The following is a 22983-nucleotide window of genomic DNA, read 5'->3' as shown; positions in this document are numbered from 1 at the left end:
ATGTCGAAGAGGAGAAAGTGGGAACTGCAGATGCTGTAGAGTCAGAGTGGAGCGTTTGGTGCTGGAAAAGCATAGCAGGTCAGGCAGCATCCAAGGAGCAGTAGAATTGACGTTTCGGGTATTAGCCTCATTCCTAATGAAGGGCTTATGCCCAAAACATCGACTCTCCTGCTCATCGGATGCTGCTGACCTACTGTGCTTTTATAGCACCACATTCTCAATTCTGATCTCCAGCATCTGCAGTCCTCACATTCTCCTAGTCCATTATGTCTAGATGTAGTGACTTGTAAGGACGGATGCTCTCAAATACCCCACTCGGCAGCTTGTTACTATTATACAAATTGACCAAATGTTCTTGTGACTTGCTATTGAGTAGTGGTCATGTTTAGCAGAAGGTCCGATGGCTGTGAATTTGGACCTGTCTTCAAGAATGGGATGCATTTTGTCAATATAGTGCACATTTCTTAACTATGTCCTCCTTGTCCTCCTCTGTATTGACTTGAGTCTTGCAATGTCTAGTGTGCCAAGAATTACACCAACAGCCAATTTAAGATCTACAGTTGGGCTCACAATGTGGCTGACTTCCACTTGCTACAAACTACAGAGGGGACCTGTCCTGTACAGACAAGAGGAAGAGGAAAAGACCAGTAACCACACTTTTTGAACCAAACTACAGAGTGGGTGAAAGAACAGACACACTGTTCATTCTCCACATTAATGCCTCAGCCAGAGTTGACTTGCCCAGCAAGGAGTACCCTTATTTCATGCAACATAATCAGTCGCGTGCTTTGAAATTTGGCTTGCAACTGGCCTCATGAGCGTCAACCGCGAAGCTCCAACAGCATTGTCACTTTCGCTCAGCAATCCTGAAGATATTTCATCCCAGTCCTAAATATTTCACCAACTATTTTCTGACTGCAAGCTTGTGTTTTTGATTGCCCAACAAAGAATTCAAGACACAAACCTGATGAACTGTGGGAGAAATAAGCAGAGTTAACCCATCAGATTGACAGACATCTACTGCTGCTGCACATGTACTTGCTGACTACTTCAAGCGTTGTCTAGATTTCTAGCATCAGCACTAATTGGGTTTTGTTTAACGACTGGGAGGAAATGTTTCATATTTTATGTGATCTGACTCATTAGTCAGTATCTGCAAACATCCAATCAACTTGTAACCCACAGGAATAACTGGAGAGGGGAAAAAAAAAGTCTTGTTTCTTATCAATCATTTTGCTTCAGATTTTGTGGAATGACCTTGTGGCCTCAAAAGACTTTTAACTCTTCCCCATGCATAAGTGTATTGTGTAATAGTTCAATCTTACCAAGATTTAAAATAGGTTCTTGGTGGCACACTGGAGTCTGTAGCAGAAGTAGGCTCAGTCCCACAAGCATTTCTTCAGCAGGAATACTCTACAAACAAATCAGTTTAAAGAAAAGAGACTTTGAAGAAAACCAGATGTGTAAACATCATACTGCACCAGAGCACAAATGATGACAAAATGACTACGATGCATCAAGTCTGCAACCCATTCAGAATATCAGAACTTCCTTGACCGACTTACCAGTAACTAGAGCCGTGAAAACTGGTCATGACTTGAGATATCAAAAGGATGCATAAACAATGAAAACAAACCAATTAAGATCCCTAATTGAAAATTTTTTAGCATTAAGTCACCAATTCCTTTTCTAGTGCCAGTGAAGTTTTTAAATTGAAGCTTAATTGGAGAATATGCTTTGAGTTTCTCTCATAATAAACTTTCCTATCTATTCACCTAAAGCTATGACAGAACCTTCATAAACCATTACTTTTGTCATCCGTGGAGTTCAGTGACAATTTGTCTGGCATGAAGATGAAGAAGTTGGGAAAAATACAAATAAATTTCTTCCCATGGATGAAGCAAGCAATGTGATTTGAGTTTCTTATATACGGTTCAACAACTGAAAACCATACATTCTAATTCAAGAATTCACATCGCAAAAAACAAGTGAGATTTATGTTTCTGCAATTTTTGGGGACACATGAACTATTTGGCACAAGGGAGGCTACTAAATTTTTCAACATCCAGTGATGCTTCTACAGATAACAGCACACGAAAAAGCTTATTGGCACAGGGGCAAACCAATTCAGAGACTTCAGAAGGCCTGAAGGAAACAAGAAGTTAAGTTACAGAGATCTGAAGGTTGGAGGTGAGCCAACAATTGTTTTATGAATGTCAACCGATAAGGAGCATTAGATTTGATTTTCTTTTTAAAGTACATTTCAATTCAGAACCAGTCCCCCTTCTCTAATTAAAGTCATTTGTTTCGGAGACAAGGACAGGGAGAGGCAAGTATCTTGCTTTCCAGAATACATGAAGTTAGTGGTCTAGCAGCAGGAGACTGCAAGATATTAAAGTTTCAGGCATGTGAAGCCAGTGGGCTCCATATGTGACATGTGCAGAGGGTAAAATGACCTGACAATTGAAATGCCAGTTGAACTAATCTGAAGTCTTGGCAGCCCTAATTCTTCAGTTGCGATTTCTGTTGAGGAAGAAATAATGTAATTTAAATGCTTATTCAATTACATTATAAACAGAGAGTAAGACACTACCTATGATGTGACACACTTGCCCAGCATAAAGCACTAAGCGGTTTGAATAAGTAGCCACACATCAGGCTGATAGGTGCCATGCACACCTCATTCTGGGAAAATAGTCAATGTGCAGCCAAGCAAAAAATTTCAAGTTACTGAGCACAAAAAAAAATCCTCCTGCATACCATTCTGGTCAGCGTGCTTTGGAAAGGATCTTGTTAAACTCGAGAAAGAGAGTGCAAAAAAGCTTTAAAAGGAAGCTCGGAGAATGTGAGGACTGCACATGCTGGAGATTAGAGTTGAGAGTGTGTTGCTGGGAAAGCACAGCAGGTCAGGCAGCATCCGAGGAGCTGGAGAATCGACGTTTCAGCCGGAAGCCCTTCATCTGGAATGAGGCTTGTGAGCCCGGACTGAGAGATAAAAGGGGAGGGGGGAGGGGAACAGAAATGGGGTTTGTGGGGAGAAAGCAATAGGTGGATGAAGGTAATAGGTTTGGATCACAGGGTTGAGCTACAGGAAGAGGCTAAACAAGCTGGTGCTGTTTTCTCTAGAGCATTAGAGGCTAAGGGGTGACGTTGTTGAAATTTATAAAATCATGTGGGGCAAGGATAAGCCTAGGTCTTTCTCCTAGGGTAGGGGAGTCCAAAACTGAAGGTCATATACTACCAGTACTTCATCCAGAGGCTCACTGATGATGTTACCGTGTATGGTAATGAAACGTCTGAAAACGACCCTTCCAGCTCAGAAAGCAAACCTACATCCAGAACCTCAAAGTGAGCTACAAATCTGCTCAAAACCTGTTAAAGGGCATAGATTTAAGAAGTGAAGGGAAAGATTTTAAAAAGGACCTGAGTGGTAATTTTTTTAAAGTAGAGGATGGTGTGTATGCATGAAATTAGCTGCTAGAGGAAGTGATGGAGGCAGGTACAATTAAAATATTTAAAAGGAATCTGGAGGGGTACGTGAGTCGGAAGGGTTGAAAGTGATATGGACCAAAAGCTGGCAAATGGGACTAGGTCAGATTGGGACGTCTGGTCAGCGCACACCAAATGGACCAAAGGGTCTGTTTCTGTACTGTATGACTCTTTAACTACATTTTAAATGAAAACAATTTAAAATTCTGCAGCAACTGGAAATCTAAAGTAAAAACATTGCCCAATTCCAGTGAAAGAACAATAACCTGAACCATGAGCTATCCCTCTTTCTGCAGATGCTTCTAGAGATTCTGAGAACTTATCACATTTAAGTTTTATAAATATTTTAAGGCACTGTGGAGTTGAGAGGATGCCGTTACTCACAAGGGGAAAGCTTCATGTATTGGTAAACACTTCAGAATATATCCACAAATTTGAGAATATATGACTATTTTACTATTGATGCGCAGGCACTAGTAATTAGATGGGGGTGAACAAAGTCAAAAGTCAAATGACACAAGGTCATAGACCAACAGGTTTATTTGAAATCTCAAATAACTTCACCTGACGATACAACAGCGCTCCGAAAACTTGTGATTTCAAATAAACCTGTTGGACTTCTGACATTTTACTTTAATATCCTGGTTTTCTTTTTAAATGGAAAATGGAACAAATGAAATTCGCTTGTACCTTCCACCATAATCTGTCACCATTTATGTCATTTGCTACAATACTTGGAAATTCACCATCTGCTTACTTCAGGAACATTGTCGACAATCATCTGAATTTGGTGAATAAGTGAGGAGAGCTCTCCTGTGATTTTCAGGCTAACTTCACAAATACATAGCAATTGCAGAGATATCTGGGCGAGCTCCGATTTCCAAAAATGAGCATGGCGGAGGAATGCTAGCGATAACTCTTGAAGAAATATGGTGGCTTCTGTAACTTGTGCCAAACTGGTTACCTGATGGAAAGGAAACAGAATTACAACCGTGCTTTCGACATTACTATTGGACTAGCATTTCAAAGGTCTGGACAACAGCTCTGGAGACAGAAGCTCAAACGCCATTCCACTGGCGGAATTTAATTGAAGTAAAATTATCACTCGTAGAGTCATACAACACAGAAACATACCCTTCGGTCCAACCAGTCCATGCCAAACATAATCCCGAACTAAACTAGCCCCACCAGCCTGCAATTCTCCCATCACTCTCCAAACCTTTCCTATTCATGTACTTACCCAGCTGTCTTCTGAAGATTCAAGAGACTATAAGACTGTCATAAAAATCCATCTTGTTCACTAATGTTCCTCAAGGAGGAACTCTTTCTTGTCCTTATTTGGTCTTAACATTTAAGTCATCATGGGACAAGCATATGGAAGAACATGGAATAGTGTAGGTTAGATGGGCTTCAGATTGGTATGACAGGTCGGCGCAACATCGAGGGCCGAAGGGTCTGTACTGCGCTGTAATGTTCTATGGTCTATGTTCTATGTTAACTGCATGCGACTCCAGCGTCATGCTTGATGATTAATTATCCTCCAAAAATAACCCAGCAAACAACTTTGTTCTATCAAAATGCGACAGACATACTTTTATCAGATGGACTTCATACTTCAAAATGCAAGCTCACCAGCACCTTCTCAAGGCAATGAGGGATAGACAATAAATGCTAACGCTCACATCACATAAATAAAATGTTGTTTAAAGTCATTGCTACACAATCATTCTAGACACACATAGAAATATTTATGGCAACATACATACAAACACACTAGTCTGCTGTAGCAGGAATTCATTCAGCCCTTGAAGACTGCTCCAACATTCAATAAGATCATGGCAAACTGGTTTGTACTTGATTAAAATTATGTTATCTTGGTTTTTAAGAAAGCGACTAATGGCTTCTTGAGAATAGCTATTTGGGAAATAGGAAGACTGTGGGAATCTTAAGTGCTCAAGATCTTTAGTTATGCAAGTATTGCATAAGAGAAGCGGATTACACTCTCACAACAGTGGCTTAGTCGCTCATACGCTCACTGGAAACAGAAGGTTGTGGTTCAAGTCCCGCTCTCAGCTTTGAACTCTCAAATCAAGGCTGATACTCCAACCCAAAACTCTTTGAGTACTTGGGCTCATAATCATGGACCTTGCAACATCTGGACCACGCAACATCCAAAAGAACTGAACCTTACAACAAGCACCACGAATGATAACCTTTGTACAAATGAAAACCTTTTGAACTCCGAGTGATATCGTGCAGCACCATGACTCAGTGGTTAGCACAGCTGCCTCACAATGCCAGGGACCTGGGTTCGATTCTACCCTCTAGGGACATGTGGAGTTTGCATTGTCTCCCACTGTCTGGGTGGGTTTCCTCCAGGTGCTCCAGTTCCCTCCTACAGTACAAATATGTGCAAGTTAGGTGGATTGACCATGTTAAATTGCCAATAGTGTCCAGGGATGGGTGGATTAGCCATGGAGAATGCAGGGTTACAGTGATACAGGGATGGGATGTTCTTCTGGAGGTCAGTGTGGTTTTGATGGGCCGAGAGCCTGATTCCACACTGGAGGGTTTCTATGTTTTTTTCACATATCCACTTCTTGCATGATTCCTGGTTTCAGTTCCAAAGTTTTTTTTAAAAAAAAAAGAGTGTAAATGCTAAATTAGTATCAACCCATTGACCTGCAATAGTACATTTCCATCCACACAATTGGGTTGAGCTAACAAAAAAAATATACGTTTCAACTCAGTGATAAACAACTCCTCATTTAAAATTGAAATTAACCACAATTACAAATGAAGCAAATAATAACAGCAAAGTACTGCATCTGCCAGAAACAGGGCACTTATTTTGGGTGAACTGAAGGGCAGTCACACATTACTCTCTGTCTTTGTGTTGATGTATGTGGTGTTTGAACTGAGCCAGAAGGAGAATTCGAAGATTGTACCAACGACCTCAAATCAACATGGCCATTCCACTAAACTTAAACACAGAATGAAGCCATTAATTTCTTAAACGCACAATTTAAAAGAACCAAAATGCAGTGACAAAATATTTTTTCTCCCCAAAATTACCAACACACCTCTACACTCAAACAGTCATCACCCTGTACACACCTTCCATAGACTTGAGAGATCACAGTTAAACGTATTTCCTTCACACATGCTAGAACAACTTAACCAGGCGATTACTACTCTATCGACTGCATTGCAGATCTCAATTTCAGATTTATATTTACGCATTTTCTATGCATTCACTACAATAGCATCCACTGTGGTTTCCCTGAACAAAATGCAATCTAAACTGAGATTTCACTTTTGCTCATAAGTAATTTATGACTTCAGGATTTACCAGCTCTCAGTTCATTGAATGTTCCTTTCGCTGATAATTTTAATTAATTCCATTACAGTCGGGATATAGAGGAAGAACCTTCACCAGCTTCCATGAATTCAGCTGTTGCCTCATTGTGAAATTTATAGATCATTTGGATGAACTTTTCAGCATAGTCAACTTTGCCCAGTAATTTCCAAATGCTCTCTGCTGACTTAAGGCCTTTGAAAGATCAACAAGAACACATGGGTCCAAATATCACTCCCAGTATAGTTCTTTAAGTTGCCTGACAGGATCACATCAGTCATAACTCTGCCTTTTCACTACTTGAAATAGGCATTGGCCAAGCATTTCTCAGCCCTACACTCAACATAACTATTTAGGCAATGTTAGCAAAGATTTTCCCCACCATTACATGGGAAACACTGTCCTCGTGTTTGAGGGATTAGACAGTGAGGCATTTTTATGCTCTTCAAGGTCTATTTTATTTCAGCACGCAGACGGCAACAATTGAAGAAGGCAGCTTACAACTATCTTCTCAGGTATGAACCTGGCCGGTGTCTTCCTGCTAAATATACCTCAACAGATGTATGGGCACAATGACTTGTACCCATTTTTTTTTTTACAGATGCATCATACTCCATCTATATTTCCCACTGCCTTGGGAAAGCAACGAACATAATCAAAGACACCCCTCGCCCTAGTTATACTCTCTTCACCCTCTTCCCTCGGCAGAAGATAGAAAAGTTTGAAAACATGTACCAGCTTCCTCCCTGCTTTTACGTGACAAATGAACAGATCTCTCATGTATTAGAGCTGACCTTTCTCTGCACCTTCTCTGTAGCTGTACCAATAAATTCTGCGTTCTGTTCTATTACCGTGATGTACTTATATAAGGCATGATTTCCAAATGGGTTGGATCTCAAACAATGACAAGACAGAGTACAGGAAAGAGATAGACAGTTTAGTAGCATGGTGTCAGGACAGTAATCTCTCCCCCAGTGGCAGCAAAATGAAGGAACTGGTCATTGACTTCAGGAAGCGGAGTGGAGGACAACGCCACCGTCTGTATCAATGAGGCTGAGGTGGAAGTAATTGGAAGAATCAAGTTCCTCAGAGTAAATTTCACCAATGATTTATCCTGGTCCATCCATGTCGATGCTCCAGTCAAGAAAGCACACCAAGGTCTCTACTTCTTCAGAAGGTGAAGGAAATTCAGCATGTCCACAGTGAATCTCATCAATTTTTATAGAAGCACCATAGAAAGCAACCTACCCTAAACTTGGTATGGCAACTGCTCTGCCCAAGAAAGCAAGAAATTAGAGACAATTGTGAGTGCAGGCATATCCATCATCAAAACTAGCCTTCCATCGATGGACTCTGTCTATGCTGGCTGTGGTCTCAGGGAAGCAGCCAACATCAACAAAGAACCTCCCACCCACTTATACTCTCTTCCACCCTCTTTTGTCAATCAGAAGATGTAAAAATTTGAATACCTGAACAAACAAGTTCAAGAACAGCTTCTCCCCTACTGTCATCAGACTTTCAAACAGACCTCTCAATATTGATATTGATCTCTCTCTCTCTCTCTCTGCACTTTCTCTGCGGCTGTTACACTGTTCTGCCATCCTGATGCACTTTGTATGACATGATCATCCTCTTTTGCATGCAAAACAACACTTTTCACTGTATCTTAGTACAAGTGACAACAATAAATCAAACTCAAACTCATCATGCCCTCACAGTTTAATTAGGATAGCAAAGGCTGTGGATTTGAATTCCATTCGGGGTCAATAACAGTAGTTATTATCCTGTCTTCCACATAACGGCCAAGGAAGCTACAAGGTGACATTACACTGAAACAATGGCATTTTGACGTGACAATTAAGTAATATGGCAACTGGAATAAAAGATCAAGATGAAATTTAACAAGACTAATCTAGTTGTGAATGAGAAACATGTCAAGTTCCTGCCATAATAAGGAAGGTACGCATCAAACAAAATCTCTCCTCTGGAGTGCAGCAGACAGTAACCATTCCCATGATTAGTCTTAATTCAGCACAACCTTAATGGTCATGTGTAAATCGCCCAAGTGTGTTCCAAGATTGGCTATAACTTTGAGTGACAGGCAACATCCCCTGCATCTATTTAAGTGCATTCAAATACTCACTTTATATCAGTACAATAAAATCACACAAGGTGACAATCTGGTCAACATTCCATAATAAGCTGAGTAGAGTCACTTCTAATATTTGTTTTGTGATGTCCCAGGTGCTCTGAGGGAAATCCTACATTAAGTATTGGGGTAATGGTCCCTTTAAGCAGTACATTTCTCAGAGAGCTGGCTTCTGGTCAAACAGTTTGCTTCCAGTCACTGATCATGGGTTGGAGTGGGCTCAAAGTTAGACCAAATGAAAAGGGTCAACATGCTGTTAACTATCTGGCTGAGTAGCTCCCTATGTGTGACTTGTGCTCAAAACTGTTGGGTTTGATTTAGTTTCACCAGAAAGGAGAGTAGATAAAGGGGCCGGGAAAGGGAGAGACTGAGCAAAAAGGGTCAGGGGAGGGAGGAGAGAAAGAGACAGAGAGAGAAGCAAATAAAAAGAGTAAGGGGGCAAGTCAGAGAGGAGGAAAGGAAAGAGAAAAGAGAGGGGCAGATATGGGGAAGTGGGCAGAGAGAGAAAGGAGCAGAGAGAGATCAAACGAGAGCAAATGGAAATGGGGCAGTCAGAATGAAAGAGAGAGTAAGAGGGTATGCACGTGAGAGAGTGAAAGGGACAAAGAGCGCTCAAGAATACTAAACTCCACAGTTAAAGGCTTAATATCATTTTGAGAACAGATTTATAGATCATCTCATTCTGAAAAAAATCACTTCCAAAAGCTAATTTAAGCTAAAAGAAAGTGTTTTCAACCTTCAGGATTCTATGACCCCAGCTGTTGCTTCGATGGGAACTCAAAGAGCTGTAACTTGTGAATTTTTAACATCAACACCATCAGAAAACAATCTCGACAATGGCATGGAGAGGTCTTACCTGCAAGTGAGGAACAAGATCAAAGAAGAGTTGGAGGACCTGCTGGGTAAAGAGAGTGGGTGCATTCTGTTCCTCTTGAGATTGGCTTTGAAGTACAATCTGAAGAAGGCTAAGTCGAAGCTCAGAGTTCTCTCGCAGGCAGCAGGGTTCACAGTACAGGTATTTGAAAAATGGTGCCATCATTTGCACAATGGATGCATTTAACCTTTAATAAAGGGTCAAAGAAAATTTAAACAATACTGCTAGATCTAAACTAAAGATTTTTTTTTCATCCATTTATTGCCACTTTCTCCTTTATTGTATCATCTCTACACTACACACAACGCTCCTCAACAAAGAAAGCAACTGTTCAGGACCAACACCTTGAGAAATGACACACTGCTATCAATCAAGAGGGGGAGCATGAGACAGGTTCAAGATGATGCTTGACCTTTCCTTTCCTCCAGGTTCTGCCAGCTTCAGAGCCTCCTCAGCTAAAAGCAAGTTCAGAGCAAATGCTCAGTAAGTTTAGAGTCACCCACACACACCCCTCTGATATAGTACAGGAGGGTATTAAGGCCGTGTGCAAAGTGGCTCCTTTAAAACATGTTCCTTATAACTAACGCAACTGCTTTGTTAATCATCTTACAGGAAAGCTATCACTGATTAACAAATATCCCACTATTGAAATTACAAATTTACCTCTTCGGAGGTTGTCGAAAAATGGAAGCTATCTGCTGAAGGAGAAACGGCCAGCTGTCGGGTCGGTTTTCCAATACAAAAACAAAAGGATGTGGGGGGTTCCTGTACCAAAACAAAATGTACCATTCACAGACGGAATACTTCATCAGCTGGGTCTCCAACAAAATATCTCGCTTACACATCTCAAGAATGATGGTGTTAAAGTAAAAACAAACTTGGCATCAGATCATTTTAAATTATAAACAAATATACATAATAAATACAATAAGTATGCCAGCAAACTATTGCATTCAATTCCAGTTAACATTTCCTAAAGTTGTCTTCATAATATATTCAAGTTTTATCTGTATCTTAAACTTGGATCTAAATTTAAAAACATTATGTCCAGGTGGTCAAATATGAGATGTGATGATGAAATTGGGTGGCACAGTGGCTAGCATTGCTGCCTCACAGCGCCAGGGACCTGGGTTCGATTCCAGCCTCAGACCACTGTCTGTTAAGAATTTGCACGTTCTCCCAGTGTCTGTGAGGGTTTCCTCAGAGTTTTCCGGTTTCCTCCTATGAAACCGGCCATGAAATGGCCATGTTAAATTGCCTGTGCTGTTCAGGGATGTGTAGGCTCGGTGCATTAGTCAGGGGAAATATACTGGAATAGGGTATGGGAATGGGAATACGATGGGTCCGGGTGGGATACACTTCAGAGGGTCGGTGTGGACTTATTGGGCCAAATGGCCTATTTCCACACTGTAGGAATTCCAGAATAGCTCAGCATTTTCTACCATCTCAAAATAATTGTCACCATATTCTTTTTCTTCACTGCATTCTCATGTGCACTTTCATATCACCTAAACTACAGCCAAAAATGGTGGTTGAGAATGACAGCATAATTAGGTACTTCAATCATGTCACTTTTTCTGATGTCTAACTGCATTGAAACCATGCAAGCAGCTGATTTGATGCATGTATAACTCTAATTTTCCTATTCAGTGGGAGGAAACACAGTCATGTTAAATGGTTTGTTCACATTGCTCTCAATAACTTTCTTTGCTGCACTGCTAGTTACATTGTAATTGGGGGCTGATCTTTTAATGCCAATAATGAGGTATCGAAAACAATGAAGTAGAATGCGCAAAAATCTCACCTTTGATACTGACATTTATGGTTTGTGAGCATAAGAAATCGTGCCTAGTGGGGCTGGTTAAACTGTTCATTACCTGACTGATGATCACAGCAGGTAGCACAAGCCTAGCATTATAGAACATCATGCCAGAGATGGTGAAATTTAACACATTAATGATCTTTGGTCTCCACTTCAGTATTGGTAGTCCGTTAATTAAGTGCCTTTCTGGATAAAATTAGGCAGCCATACAGATGTTAGCATTTTTCTCAATCCAGTTTCCCCAACCATTAGTTTCTCTTAGGATAATCATTTCTCATATTTTCTTACACTACTGCCACTTTTTCAGGTTTCAATAGCCTTAAACACACCTGGAACCAAATCTTTCTGCCTCTTTTGACATTCTCTGAAGTGTTCATGGAGATACCCATCCCTGCCTCCCAAACAGAAGCAACTCCAAATGCCCTACTGTTCTTGATCTCTCTGACCCTCCTGCCCAAATTCAAATTCCTTCTGGAATTTCAGCAGGTTCTTTTCTCCTGCCATATCACAGCAAGTTGCCCACTACATCCTCTTTAACAAATCCACTTCATTCAATCTCTTTGAGCAGAATTGAGCTGACCTACAGCCCCAAGGTCCATTTGGGTGATTGCTTCGTTCTCAAATCCAGTCTGTTGTCTTCATTCCGAAGAAAGAAAACTCATAAACTTCGTGGTCTTCCAGCTGTGGCTTACACAGCATCTCCCTCTCTCTCTGTCGACGGTCTCCAAGCCTGTTAATCCGACAGCACTGAGGTCATGTTTCTTTTCCTTTGTGCCCAGATGTTAAACCCAGTACCAGGCTTTCAACATGACTAAGAGCAGAACCCCTTCACCCATGGCAACCAGATCACATGGGCTCATTAGCAGGAACATATGCCTCTCCTGACTACACCATTTTACCGTCAATTAAAGGCAACTCTAGATGGACCTGTGTAGGAAGTATGAATAAATAGAGGAATTTTGTGGTGGGCAGCAGATTATTTCAAACACTAAACCTTGGGTCTCAGCCATTTACCATCTACATCAATAATCCAATTTGGGACAAACTGTAAGATGGACAAATTTGCTAATGATACAAAGTTAAGTAAGCAGTGAGGAGAATATACGGGAGGTGCAAAAAGATAAAATCAGTTTAGTGCGTGGTCTAGAGGTGAAAATGAAGTGCAAGTGTGGGGAACGTCAAATTAGTAGTTTCATTTGGAGGAACCAAAATGAACACCAGCTGGAGTGTAAAATGTCTTTGTTTATGAGACATGTATTGCTGGTACTCTGTTTCGCTTGACAAGATGGCAGGAGGTCACCATGTTGAACTGACGAAATCCACAAGGCATAGGTGTATGTAGAGTGTGGTTAGGGAGTGAGTTCCAGGGTCCCAACCCAAACACACTGAAGGAACCGCGATATATTTTCAAGTCAGGATTATTATGAGTGGCCTGGGTGGATATTTTCAGATGATGCTCTTGTCCTTCTCAATGGGGTAGAGGTCATAGGTTTGGAAGGTACTGTGTGAAGTGCCTTGATACATGTCTGCAGTAGATGATACACACTACTGTCAAGATTAGAGTGGTGCAAGAAAAGCACAGCAGGTCAGGCAGCATCCGAGGAGCAGGAGAATCAACGTTTCGGGCAGAAGTCCTTCATCAGGAATACACACTACTGCCAATGTGTTTCTGTGATGGAGGGTATGAATGTTTCTGACAGTATGTGATATCAGTCAAGACAGATCCATCCTGGATTACGTCAAACTTGGACTGTTGTTGAATCTGCACTTATCTCGAAAATGGGGGAGTATTCCATTATACTTGCGCCTTGCAGGTGATGGACATGGGGAGTCAGGAGGTGAAATACACCTGCAAGATTCCTCGCCTCTGACCTGCTCTTGTAGTTACAGTATTTATATAGCAAGTCCAGTTCAGTTTCTGGTCACTGGTAACCCCAAGGATGTTGACAATGTGGGAGCCAATGGTAAAACCATTAAATGCCAAGGGATAATGGTTAGATTCTCTTGTTCAAGATGGTAATTGCCTGGTGTTTGTGTGACTCAAATGTTATTTGCCACTTATCAGCCCAAGCCTAAATGTTATCCAGATCCTTCTGCATATCAAGACAATCTGTTTGAGTTTCTCAAGAATCGTGAATGGCGAACATCCTATAATCATTGACGAACACCCCCACTTCTGACTTAACGACGGAACAAAAATTATGGACGAAGCAGGTGGAGATGGTTGGGCTGAGGATACTACTCTGAGGAACCCCTAAAATGACATCCTAGAGCTGAAATGAACCATCTCCAACATCTACAACCATTTCCCTTTGTGTGAGGCATGAATCAAACAGGACTGATTATTTTCCCCGGAATTTTCATTGACTCCGGTTTTGCTAGGGGTCTTTGATGCCCCACAGTCAAATATCAGGAACAGTAATGTTCAAATTTTAATAAGAAAGAAACAAAGAAACTTTAGCATGCAGAAGCACTTGGGAGATGTTGTACACAAGCTACAGAAAGTTAACATGCAAGTATAACACGGAATTGGAAAGACAAATATTAAATTATCCTTCATTGTAAGGAGGTTGGTGTAATATTAAATAAACCTTGCTGAAATAATATAGTGCTGTGGTGAAAGCACACTTGCAGCACCATGTCCAGATTTGGTCCCCATTCCTAAAGAACGACAGGTTTGCTTTTACAGCTAAAGCTGACTACATTGATTCCAAGTTGACAGGATTGGTCTAGAAGCAGAGGATCAGTGGAATGAATTTACATATCTGGAGTTCACAGGAATGGGAGATGGTCCAATTGGTATTACAGATTCTAAAACAGCTTGACAGTGTCGATGCTGATAGGGAAACAGCCTATGTGCAGAGTCTCGCTCAAGGAGTCACAGTTTCAAAAAACGAGGCTGATAATCAAGAGGTATTCTTATGAAGTGTTTAGAGCACAGGGAGAGTAATTTGGCTCATCAGATCCATCAATTACCCTGATTAAGTCTCCTCTCACCCTTTTTACAAGCTTTCTTTATAATTCTTTTTATGTTGTATATTTAATACCCAACCCTTAAGTCTAGCATTTCCACTCTCCTCCACTCAGAAAAACTGATTGAAAACACTGAAATGGGTCAAAAACTTCTTCAACAAAGAGTACCATCTCAAATATTGTGGCTGGGGATGGACTAATGCCAATCAAAGAGTCGTCAAGTTTCGGTAATCCGTGACAGATTGAACTGTCCCCTTTCAAATAAGAAACCGGTCTTCTGCTTGATGAGTAACTGACCATTGAGATTTGGTATTAGAATCAAATCACCCTGCAGTTGCAATAATATATAATAAATATTAAAAGAAAGAATTCATGACCAGGTTACTTGATCTCATGCAATCGTAATATTTAATTGCAAAAACTCAAAATGAAAATGCCCCAGGAGATAAAGGATAAATTCTAAGATTCAAAGATAGTCAAAGGCTTCCTGGGGTCAACAAAACAGAGTTCAAAGGTCATGTTCATCTAGAATTTGTCACTTGGTATGATAGAGTGACCAGTTACAATCTGCCTGACCATCTCTGTCCTCAGAGAGGTTCCCATGGAGATTTGTCACATTAAGCAGCAGAAACCTATCTAATGTCACTGCATGTAATTTGTCAGGAACACAGTTAAGGTGACTACTTGAACAATATCATTTGTTGCCAAAGAGTACCTTTGTGATAAGTTAACCTTGCCCTTTCACCGGTCAAATACAAGTTAACATACACTGCATTGACAGGGTTGAAGTGATGCATGAAATGAGGCATGAACTTCTGAAAGAATTGCTTCAGCAACTGCAGGGCCCATCTACTGGCCATGCACAATGTTAACCTGTTCCTAACCAGATAGCATAAGATCCAAGTGATTTATTATCATTTATGTTATGGAGTAAAACTGTGGAAATGCCACTCCCACACAAAATTAAAATTTGCACATCTCAACACATCACCCAAACTTCCAAATTACCAAAGAGATAATAGATACACCTGTCAACCTCATCGCTATTGAAGTCTCATTCCAAGCAAAGCACCAGAAGATAGTGAGTTAAAAAAAACAGCAAATAGTCCAGATGAAAGGGATAAGTAGGACACTATTGGTCTAACCTCAGTCAAGCCATTTGCTAGATGTCTCTCAGGACTATTTAACACAAAGGGACAATTTGCTTTCCTCTCATTTATCCACTGGATAAAGTCATTATAGCTTAGATTGAATGCTTCTGTCTGACAGGACGTTAATGATGCTTCAAACAGTGTCTTTTGAGAAATGGTATGCTTTTTAATTAAAGGAGGAGACACTAACAAGACAAATGCTGAACTTGATTACACCGTAAGCTAAAATCAATAGCTAACCTTACACACCAAGTCTTCATATTACTTCTCACCTCTCAACCTTGTCAAGTCAACAAATGAGTTCCGTTGTGTCACATCTATTTGACATTTTACCCGAATAAAATAATGAGTGTTTGATCCAGTATGATTACTTTATGTTGGAGCATGGCCTTTAATGTTTAAGGGGACAATGAAGTCACCAGGAAGCAGCAAAAACAGAGCACATCAAGGCAGTTATTGAAAAAAAACACACAACTAGCTAACAGCCCAAATTTTATGACTGATACACTTTCAGGAAGAAGTTATAGAAGATAGTCTATAACTAGGATTTCATATGATATTCAACAGTGCAGCCTCCTTGCACAATTTTTCATAGAAAACAATTATTGAGACGACATGAAACAGTAGCAGACACTCAGACTGCCACTTCATTGAGTGTTTTTAAAGACACTGAATAATAAGCACTGAACCACTGATCTTACATTTATTTATTCCCACAAAACAAAGCTGCAATACCCAGCACATTTCAGACAGTCTGGCATTTAGTGTGTAACCTCCACTGAGCCTGCTAAGATTCAAGAGCGAATTTGAATTTCCAGCTCAAAACTGAAAGAACTGCAAATTAAGATATCAAGTTTTAAAATTTGTACGGTAACAAGTAGCTAAAAGCACGATTGGCTGAACACAGTTGTCTTTTTTTATAGACAGCTCATACTTCAAACTCAGGAGAGGAACATTCCTCTTTTAAATTTATCACAAACCATACTCTCCACAGCATTATTGTCCTTTTTTTAAGCAACCTGTCCTTGGATTTTCCCAGTTTCTAATATTCTCCCCGATTTTTAGACTTTGAGTAAAAGCTGTAGTGTTCCTCAGTTTAAGGGGATTATCTTGTTGTGGGCGGCACGGTGGCACAGTGGTTAGTACTGCTGCCTCACAGCGCCTGAGACCCGGGTTCAATTCCCGACTCAGGCGACTGACTGTGTGGAGTTTGCACGTTCTCCCCGTGTCTGCGTGGGTTTCCTCCGGGTGCTCCGGTTTCCTCCCACAGTCCAAAGATGTGCGGGTCAGGTGAATTGGCCATGCTAAATTGTCCCATAGTGTTAGGTAAGGGGTAAATGTAGGGGTATGGGTGGGTTGCGCTTTGGCGGGTCGGTGTGGACTTGTTGGGCCAAAGGGCCTGTTTCCACACTGTAAGTAATCTAATTTAATCTAATCTAATCTCAAATCCACTTTTGGCAGGAAAGCCTGTTCTGATCATTGTGCTGGAATCCCCAGACAATTCATCATGGTGGCACTGCAACCATATCAGGTTATGGTAGCTCACAAATCCGAGAGTCCTTTCATTAGCACTGAGAGTGTGGTGCTGGAAAAGCACAGCAGGTTAGGCAGCATCTGAGGAGCAGGAAAATCGATGTTTCAGGCAAAAGCCCTTCATCGGGAATGAGATTAGCGCTTTCATTAGCGCTGACTACTCAGAACCTCTGTCAGTGATATTCATTAACTTGTGCGGAAGCCTATAACCTGATGGCAAAAATGGCCTCCCATTACCCTCTTCACCCTCTTCCCCCTCCGACTACATGCAACATCAACTTTTCATCCAGATAGAATGTCAACTGGCTGTCCTTGACCTCACTCCCTTTTACCCTCGAACTAAACAGTTGGCGGTACAACTGTTGACAACTCAGTCATCCAACAACAGAGACACACATTTCTGAAATTCTGGGAGACTTGGTGACGACTCATGGTCAACTCAAGAGACTGTTGCTGTATTCTCCAAGACTAAAAAAACCTTATTCTCAGCTTTTAAGAAAAAGTAAGTCTCCCGATGATGTTTAACAATCAAATAATCAAGGCTTTCAACTGCAGAATACAAAATCGTCCATTTACACAAAATTCAAAGCTACTGTCCCAAAAATAATCGAATAAAGCTCACATTTATATTGCCACTCAGACATGTTGACTGGTTCAGTGCACGGAGTGTTAGAATAATAATGTATTGTCCTTCCTTCTTGCGTGCATACATCATCGCAAAATGCAAACGAGGAACCTGCACTGATTAGCCACATAAACTGATGGTCCGGCTACAACTAAAGTCAAACAATGCTGCTAATTAACATAGAACACAGCATATCATAACAGCCAAGATATAATTCCAGATATCTAGTTATCATATATCCGTTCTGATAATCCATCACTGCCACTAAACAGTCTAGGACAATGCTCTACATTTTTAAGCTCTCAATTTCTCTGCTTCACTGGCCGTCAATTTAACCAAACAAATTATTTCAGCAAGGTTTTATTGTAAATAGGTCTTTCAAATTGTCAATCTTGATGGATTGTTTAACCTCAGAAAACACTTCACATTATTGTTCAGCAATAAAAATGATTGCTTTGATGCAATCCCAGGCAAACTGACATAAAGCAAAATATAAAAACTGTACGAACAACATTTCAGGCTGCTTCTCCCAATTCTTTAAAATGGGAAAGGTTGGTGGGGACAATTCTGACTGGGAATATCACAGACAAAATTGCACGGTACGTATCACTCCATACTCAGGTTAAAAAGAAAAATTGAATCGTCTTATTTTAGAAAGATGGGATGAAGGATGGCACTCTGGAGCAAGAAAATGCTTCAATAGAAAAGACACAAGGATATTCAAGCATGCTATTCACACAGTCAAGGATTTTAACTCTGGAGAAGCAGATTAGAGTTGAAAGAAGGCATTGAGTACAGGATTGGAAGGTGAGGTTGCAGCTGTACAGGACATTGTTTAGGCCACTTTTGCAATGCTGTGTTCAATTTCGCTTTCCCTGCTGTAAGAAAGATGCTGTGGAGTTCAGAAAAGATTTACAAGTATGTTGCCAGGGTTGGACGGTTTGAGTTATAGGGAGAGGCTGAATAGGCTGGGGCTGTTTTCCCTGCAGCGTCAAAGGCTGAGGGGTGACCTCACAGAAGCTTCTAAGCTCACGACGGGCACGGATAAGGTGAATTGTCAAGATCTTTCCCCCCCCCCCCCTCCAAAGTACAGGAGGGAGCAAGTTTAATGTGGGAGGGGAAAGATTTGAAAGAGACCTTAGGGCCAACTTTTTCACGCAAACGGCGGTGCGTGTTTGGAAGCAGACCCTTTCGTCCAACTCCTCCACGTCAACCAGATATGCTGTTAATCTAGTCCCATTTGCTAGCATTTGGCTCATTTCCTCAACATTCTGCCTATCCATATACCCATCCAGATGTTTTTTTTACATATTCCAATTGTATCAGCCTCCAGTACTTCCTCTGACAACCCATTCTGTACACGCACCACTCTCTGCGTGACAAAGTTGCCTTTTACCCCTTTCCCCTCTCACTTTAAACCTACGCCCTCTAGTTTTGGGCTCCCAAAAGAGATTAAAGGAGTGGAAAGTGCTTTCACCTTGCAATTAATGCATGGATATTCACAAAACTGTTCCTGAAAATTATTGGGTTTTCTTTTTTCTAACATCACCCAGACACAGCTAACACAGAGCAGCATCACCATGATTCAATAAATGTAAGATGAAGGGTGTGCTTAACCTCGGACTGGGATTTCCAGAGCTTTGTAGGAAACTGAATTTGATTTACGTTTGAAGGTCCCACAATGAATAACCATCAATGGGCTGAAGCATTATTTATAAGCCAGCTACTAATGCACAAAACAAAGTACAGACCCCTCAATAGCCATAGCTTTGGTCAAATTCTGTATTAATTAATATTTCTAATAAAGAATGTATTTAACTTAGCAATTATCACCACATGACCTTATATCAAGCTCAATAATATTATAACATTTACATCTGAAATTCTATGCCTCAGTACAGCTTGATGTTACAATTCTTGCCTTTAAACACATATCCCTTAAGTTAAAGGTGGATGAAGTCCAAATCAACAGATTTTTATTTTAAAAAGCTTACAATTAGACAAAAGAATCTGCATCACTGGTCTCAGGCTCACATTTTACGCTGACGTATGATGTTCAATGCAAGCAATTAGCTCATGCTTGTACATCCAGAGCCTTGATGCTAAAATACTGAACAGCCAGCCAATCATAAGCATGAAATTTCTGGTTCTAGGGATCATGCCTTGAGTGGCAAGAAAGAGGCTTAAGGGGCTTAAATGGTGAGAATACAAGTGCCTACCTTTGGGATCTTGCAGGGTAAGGATCAGCAAAGTCAGGGGCATGGCCTTCATCAGTGAACCCCGAAACCCTCTTTCCCGCTCCTGACTGGCACCATGGAGACTGCCTTGATCAGAAACCAGTCCTCACTACCACCAGAAAGGCACATAATCAGGCCATTGGTGAAATAACACCCTTAATTGACAATATAAGGGCCTTCGTTGATGCCGAATGAAGCCGGTGACCCATGGAGCATCTGTAATTGCTGAGGTAGCAAGAAGGGGAGGACATCTGTCCAAGCCAACTTGCCACATTTTTTTGCCATGTCCAGCCAGGGGATAATCATGTCCTTAGTGCTTAAGGTCTGGTCATTTGCCTGTGACCCAAAGCTTGTCTGTCAAACCCTAAATTTGTATGGGAATTGAACGATCTTCCCTTCAAAAATATTAACACTGAAAGCATGTTATAAAGATATTAAAATCCAAAACAGAAAGAAAGCCCATTGCATCCATTCTAACATAGAGCATGAGCCAATGAGCCCTAACCCCCTGCCCTTTTTCCATACCCTACAAATTGTTTACTTCAAATTTACATACACAATTCTATTTTGAAAGCCACTGTTGAATCTGCTTCTCCCATTCTTTTGGATAATTTGCTCCTGACCACAACAACCGTCATCCCCCCTGTACAAATCCCTATCAAACCTCTTGTTAATACCTTATTTTTGATTCGAAATGATGCCTTGCAATCACACGTACCCAAGTATAGTGAAAGCTTTATTTTGCAAGCAGTACAAACAGATCATAGCAAATAGGGGCATCCAGTAAATGGAAATGTGGAATTTGGAAAACCAATTGCTTTGATGCAATCTTTCTGAATGGAGACTTCTGCTCCTAATAAAATAGAGGGGTTCTAAATAATGAAGGTGAACATCATTATAAGGAGCAGAAGTCTCCATTCAGAAAGATCGCATCTAAGCACTTAGTTTTCCAAATTCCACATTTCCATTTATCCTGATCACCATAGGCAAGGCAATCAATCTACCTCCACCTTTAAAATATTCCCTGACCCTTCTGAGGCAGAGGGTTCCAAAGTCTCTCAAACTGCTAAGAGAGAGAGAAATAACTCTCATCTCTGTTTCAAAAGGGTGACCTCATTTTCCTCCAAAAAGTTCTGGACTCGCCCACAAAAGGAAACACCTTTTCTATGTTCACCCACCAACATCTTTTGGAATTTTATACTCTTTCATCAAGTTACCCCTCACTCTTGTAAACTCCAATGGAAACAGTTTTTCTAATCTTTGCTGACAAGACCTTGCTCCAAGTGGCGCTGAACTGCCTTGCACACATTTCACTTCTTCCTTAAATAAGACGACCAATAGTGTGAGCAGTCTTTGAGATGTGGTCTTACCAACGCCTAGTGCAAGCAATGGATGCCATCCTTCCTCCTATGCTGAACGGTCTTAATCGAAATGATAGCATGCTATATATTGGCTTGATTACATGCTGCACCGACGTAGTAACATTTTGCTATGCGCACACTAGAGCATCTAGATTTCTCTGTAGCTCAGAATTTCACAGTCATTCACTATTAAAGTAATACTCTGCTTTTTTCCTTCTTCCTGTCAAGGTGAACCTTCATTATTTAGAATCCCTCCATTAAATCTCTTCTGCTTTGAGGAGAACAATCGAAGTTTCTCAAATCATCAGATATAACAAAGTCTTTCCAACTTGGTATTATTCCAGGCTCCTCAAGACACATTCCAAGATCTTCCTATCTGACATAAGGTGATCGGAAGTCGTGAAATGATCCCATTAAGGAATAGCATACCTATTTTGTCAGCAACCATACAGTACCCATTCACTCAGCGAAACTGTAACTTAGAAAAACTATGTTTCTATAAGAATTGCCAGCAGCTTTTGATTGGTTCAAGTAAAGATTTAACATTTAGCAAGCAGCAAAAACTTTTATTTATGATAAAATCATTTCCTAGGCAATCCGGAGATGTTATTAGTTTGTAACAGCTGACATATCTTAAAGCATTAAAGCTTACTAGGGCAATGAAACACTGCAATACAACAAATGGTCAAAAATATTTTGTAATCTATGATTTACCTGATGGCATACGGACATGAATACACTGTTTTATCATTTGGATCAGTTCCCTGTGCTTGCATCTGCAGCAGTTGACTGATAGTTCGAATCAAGCCTTGGACATTACTGGAAGAGAAAACGAATGTCAGTCCATGTTTGACACTGTACCTGGAATGAAATTTAAATGCTTAATTTTCATACCAGGGAGCTATCCTATTAGAAGGTACAAAAGGAGAAAATGTAGAATTCGAGCCAGTCTGAGGAAATACTACTTTACACGTGTCAGCTTGAGGGAAAGACAAAATATCATTCAATTTATTTTCAGGGATATTGCATAATCTAAGAAGAGTTTCTCTGGACACTAATAAAATCAGACACCTCTTTCTGATGACAACAGTACTTTTCCAGTGCATCAGCCAAAAATTCTGGATTTTGACTGCGTTTAAAAAGTTCGATACATTGCTTCAGTTATTCACAGAGGTATATTTCTGAAGTAAAATTTGCTATGCTTAGTTTATGCTATAATAAAAACGATCAAAAAAGGAGGGTAATAGCATGGAATTCTCCAGGTGATCTTCAAAAACATTTTAACACTGATTTTAGAGGAGCCAAACAGTCAATAATATTGGTCACTGACTTTTGTCTTATTTATAAAAATAATTCCATACAATTGCATAAATCCAGAAACAAAGGAGAATTCTACAATATTAACAATAAA

At 40.5% G+C, this 22983-nt stretch overlaps 1 protein-coding gene across 2 annotated transcripts in view; it reads right to left on the bottom strand.

Moving 5' to 3' along the window:
- The window catches only part of focad (focadhesin), a 192733-nt gene that overhangs the window by 137740 nt on the left and 32010 nt on the right, over nt 1-22983 (bottom strand). Inside the window, exons 5-9 of one of the 2 annotated variants that reach the window (XM_060841002.1) lie at nt 22287-22391; nt 10534-10635; nt 9853-10057; nt 4247-4453; nt 1326-1413 (exon numbers count right to left, since the gene is read on the bottom strand). In XM_060841002.1, coding sequence (XP_060696985.1) covers nt 1326-1413; nt 4247-4453; nt 9853-10057; nt 10534-10635; nt 22287-22391 — 707 coding nt within the window. The remainder of the gene's footprint in view (nt 1-1325; nt 1414-4246; nt 4454-9852; nt 10058-10533; nt 10636-22286; nt 22392-22983) is intronic. The other variant, XM_060841010.1, reaches the window with a different exon arrangement.

This window comes from Hemiscyllium ocellatum, chromosome 2 (assembly GCF_020745735.1).
Source record: "Hemiscyllium ocellatum isolate sHemOce1 chromosome 2, sHemOce1.pat.X.cur, whole genome shotgun sequence".
Taxonomy (NCBI): Eukaryota; Metazoa; Chordata; class Chondrichthyes; order Orectolobiformes; family Hemiscylliidae; genus Hemiscyllium; species Hemiscyllium ocellatum.
The sequence above is the reverse complement of the archived record's forward strand: the minus strand, read 5'-3'. Positions and strand labels throughout refer to the sequence as shown.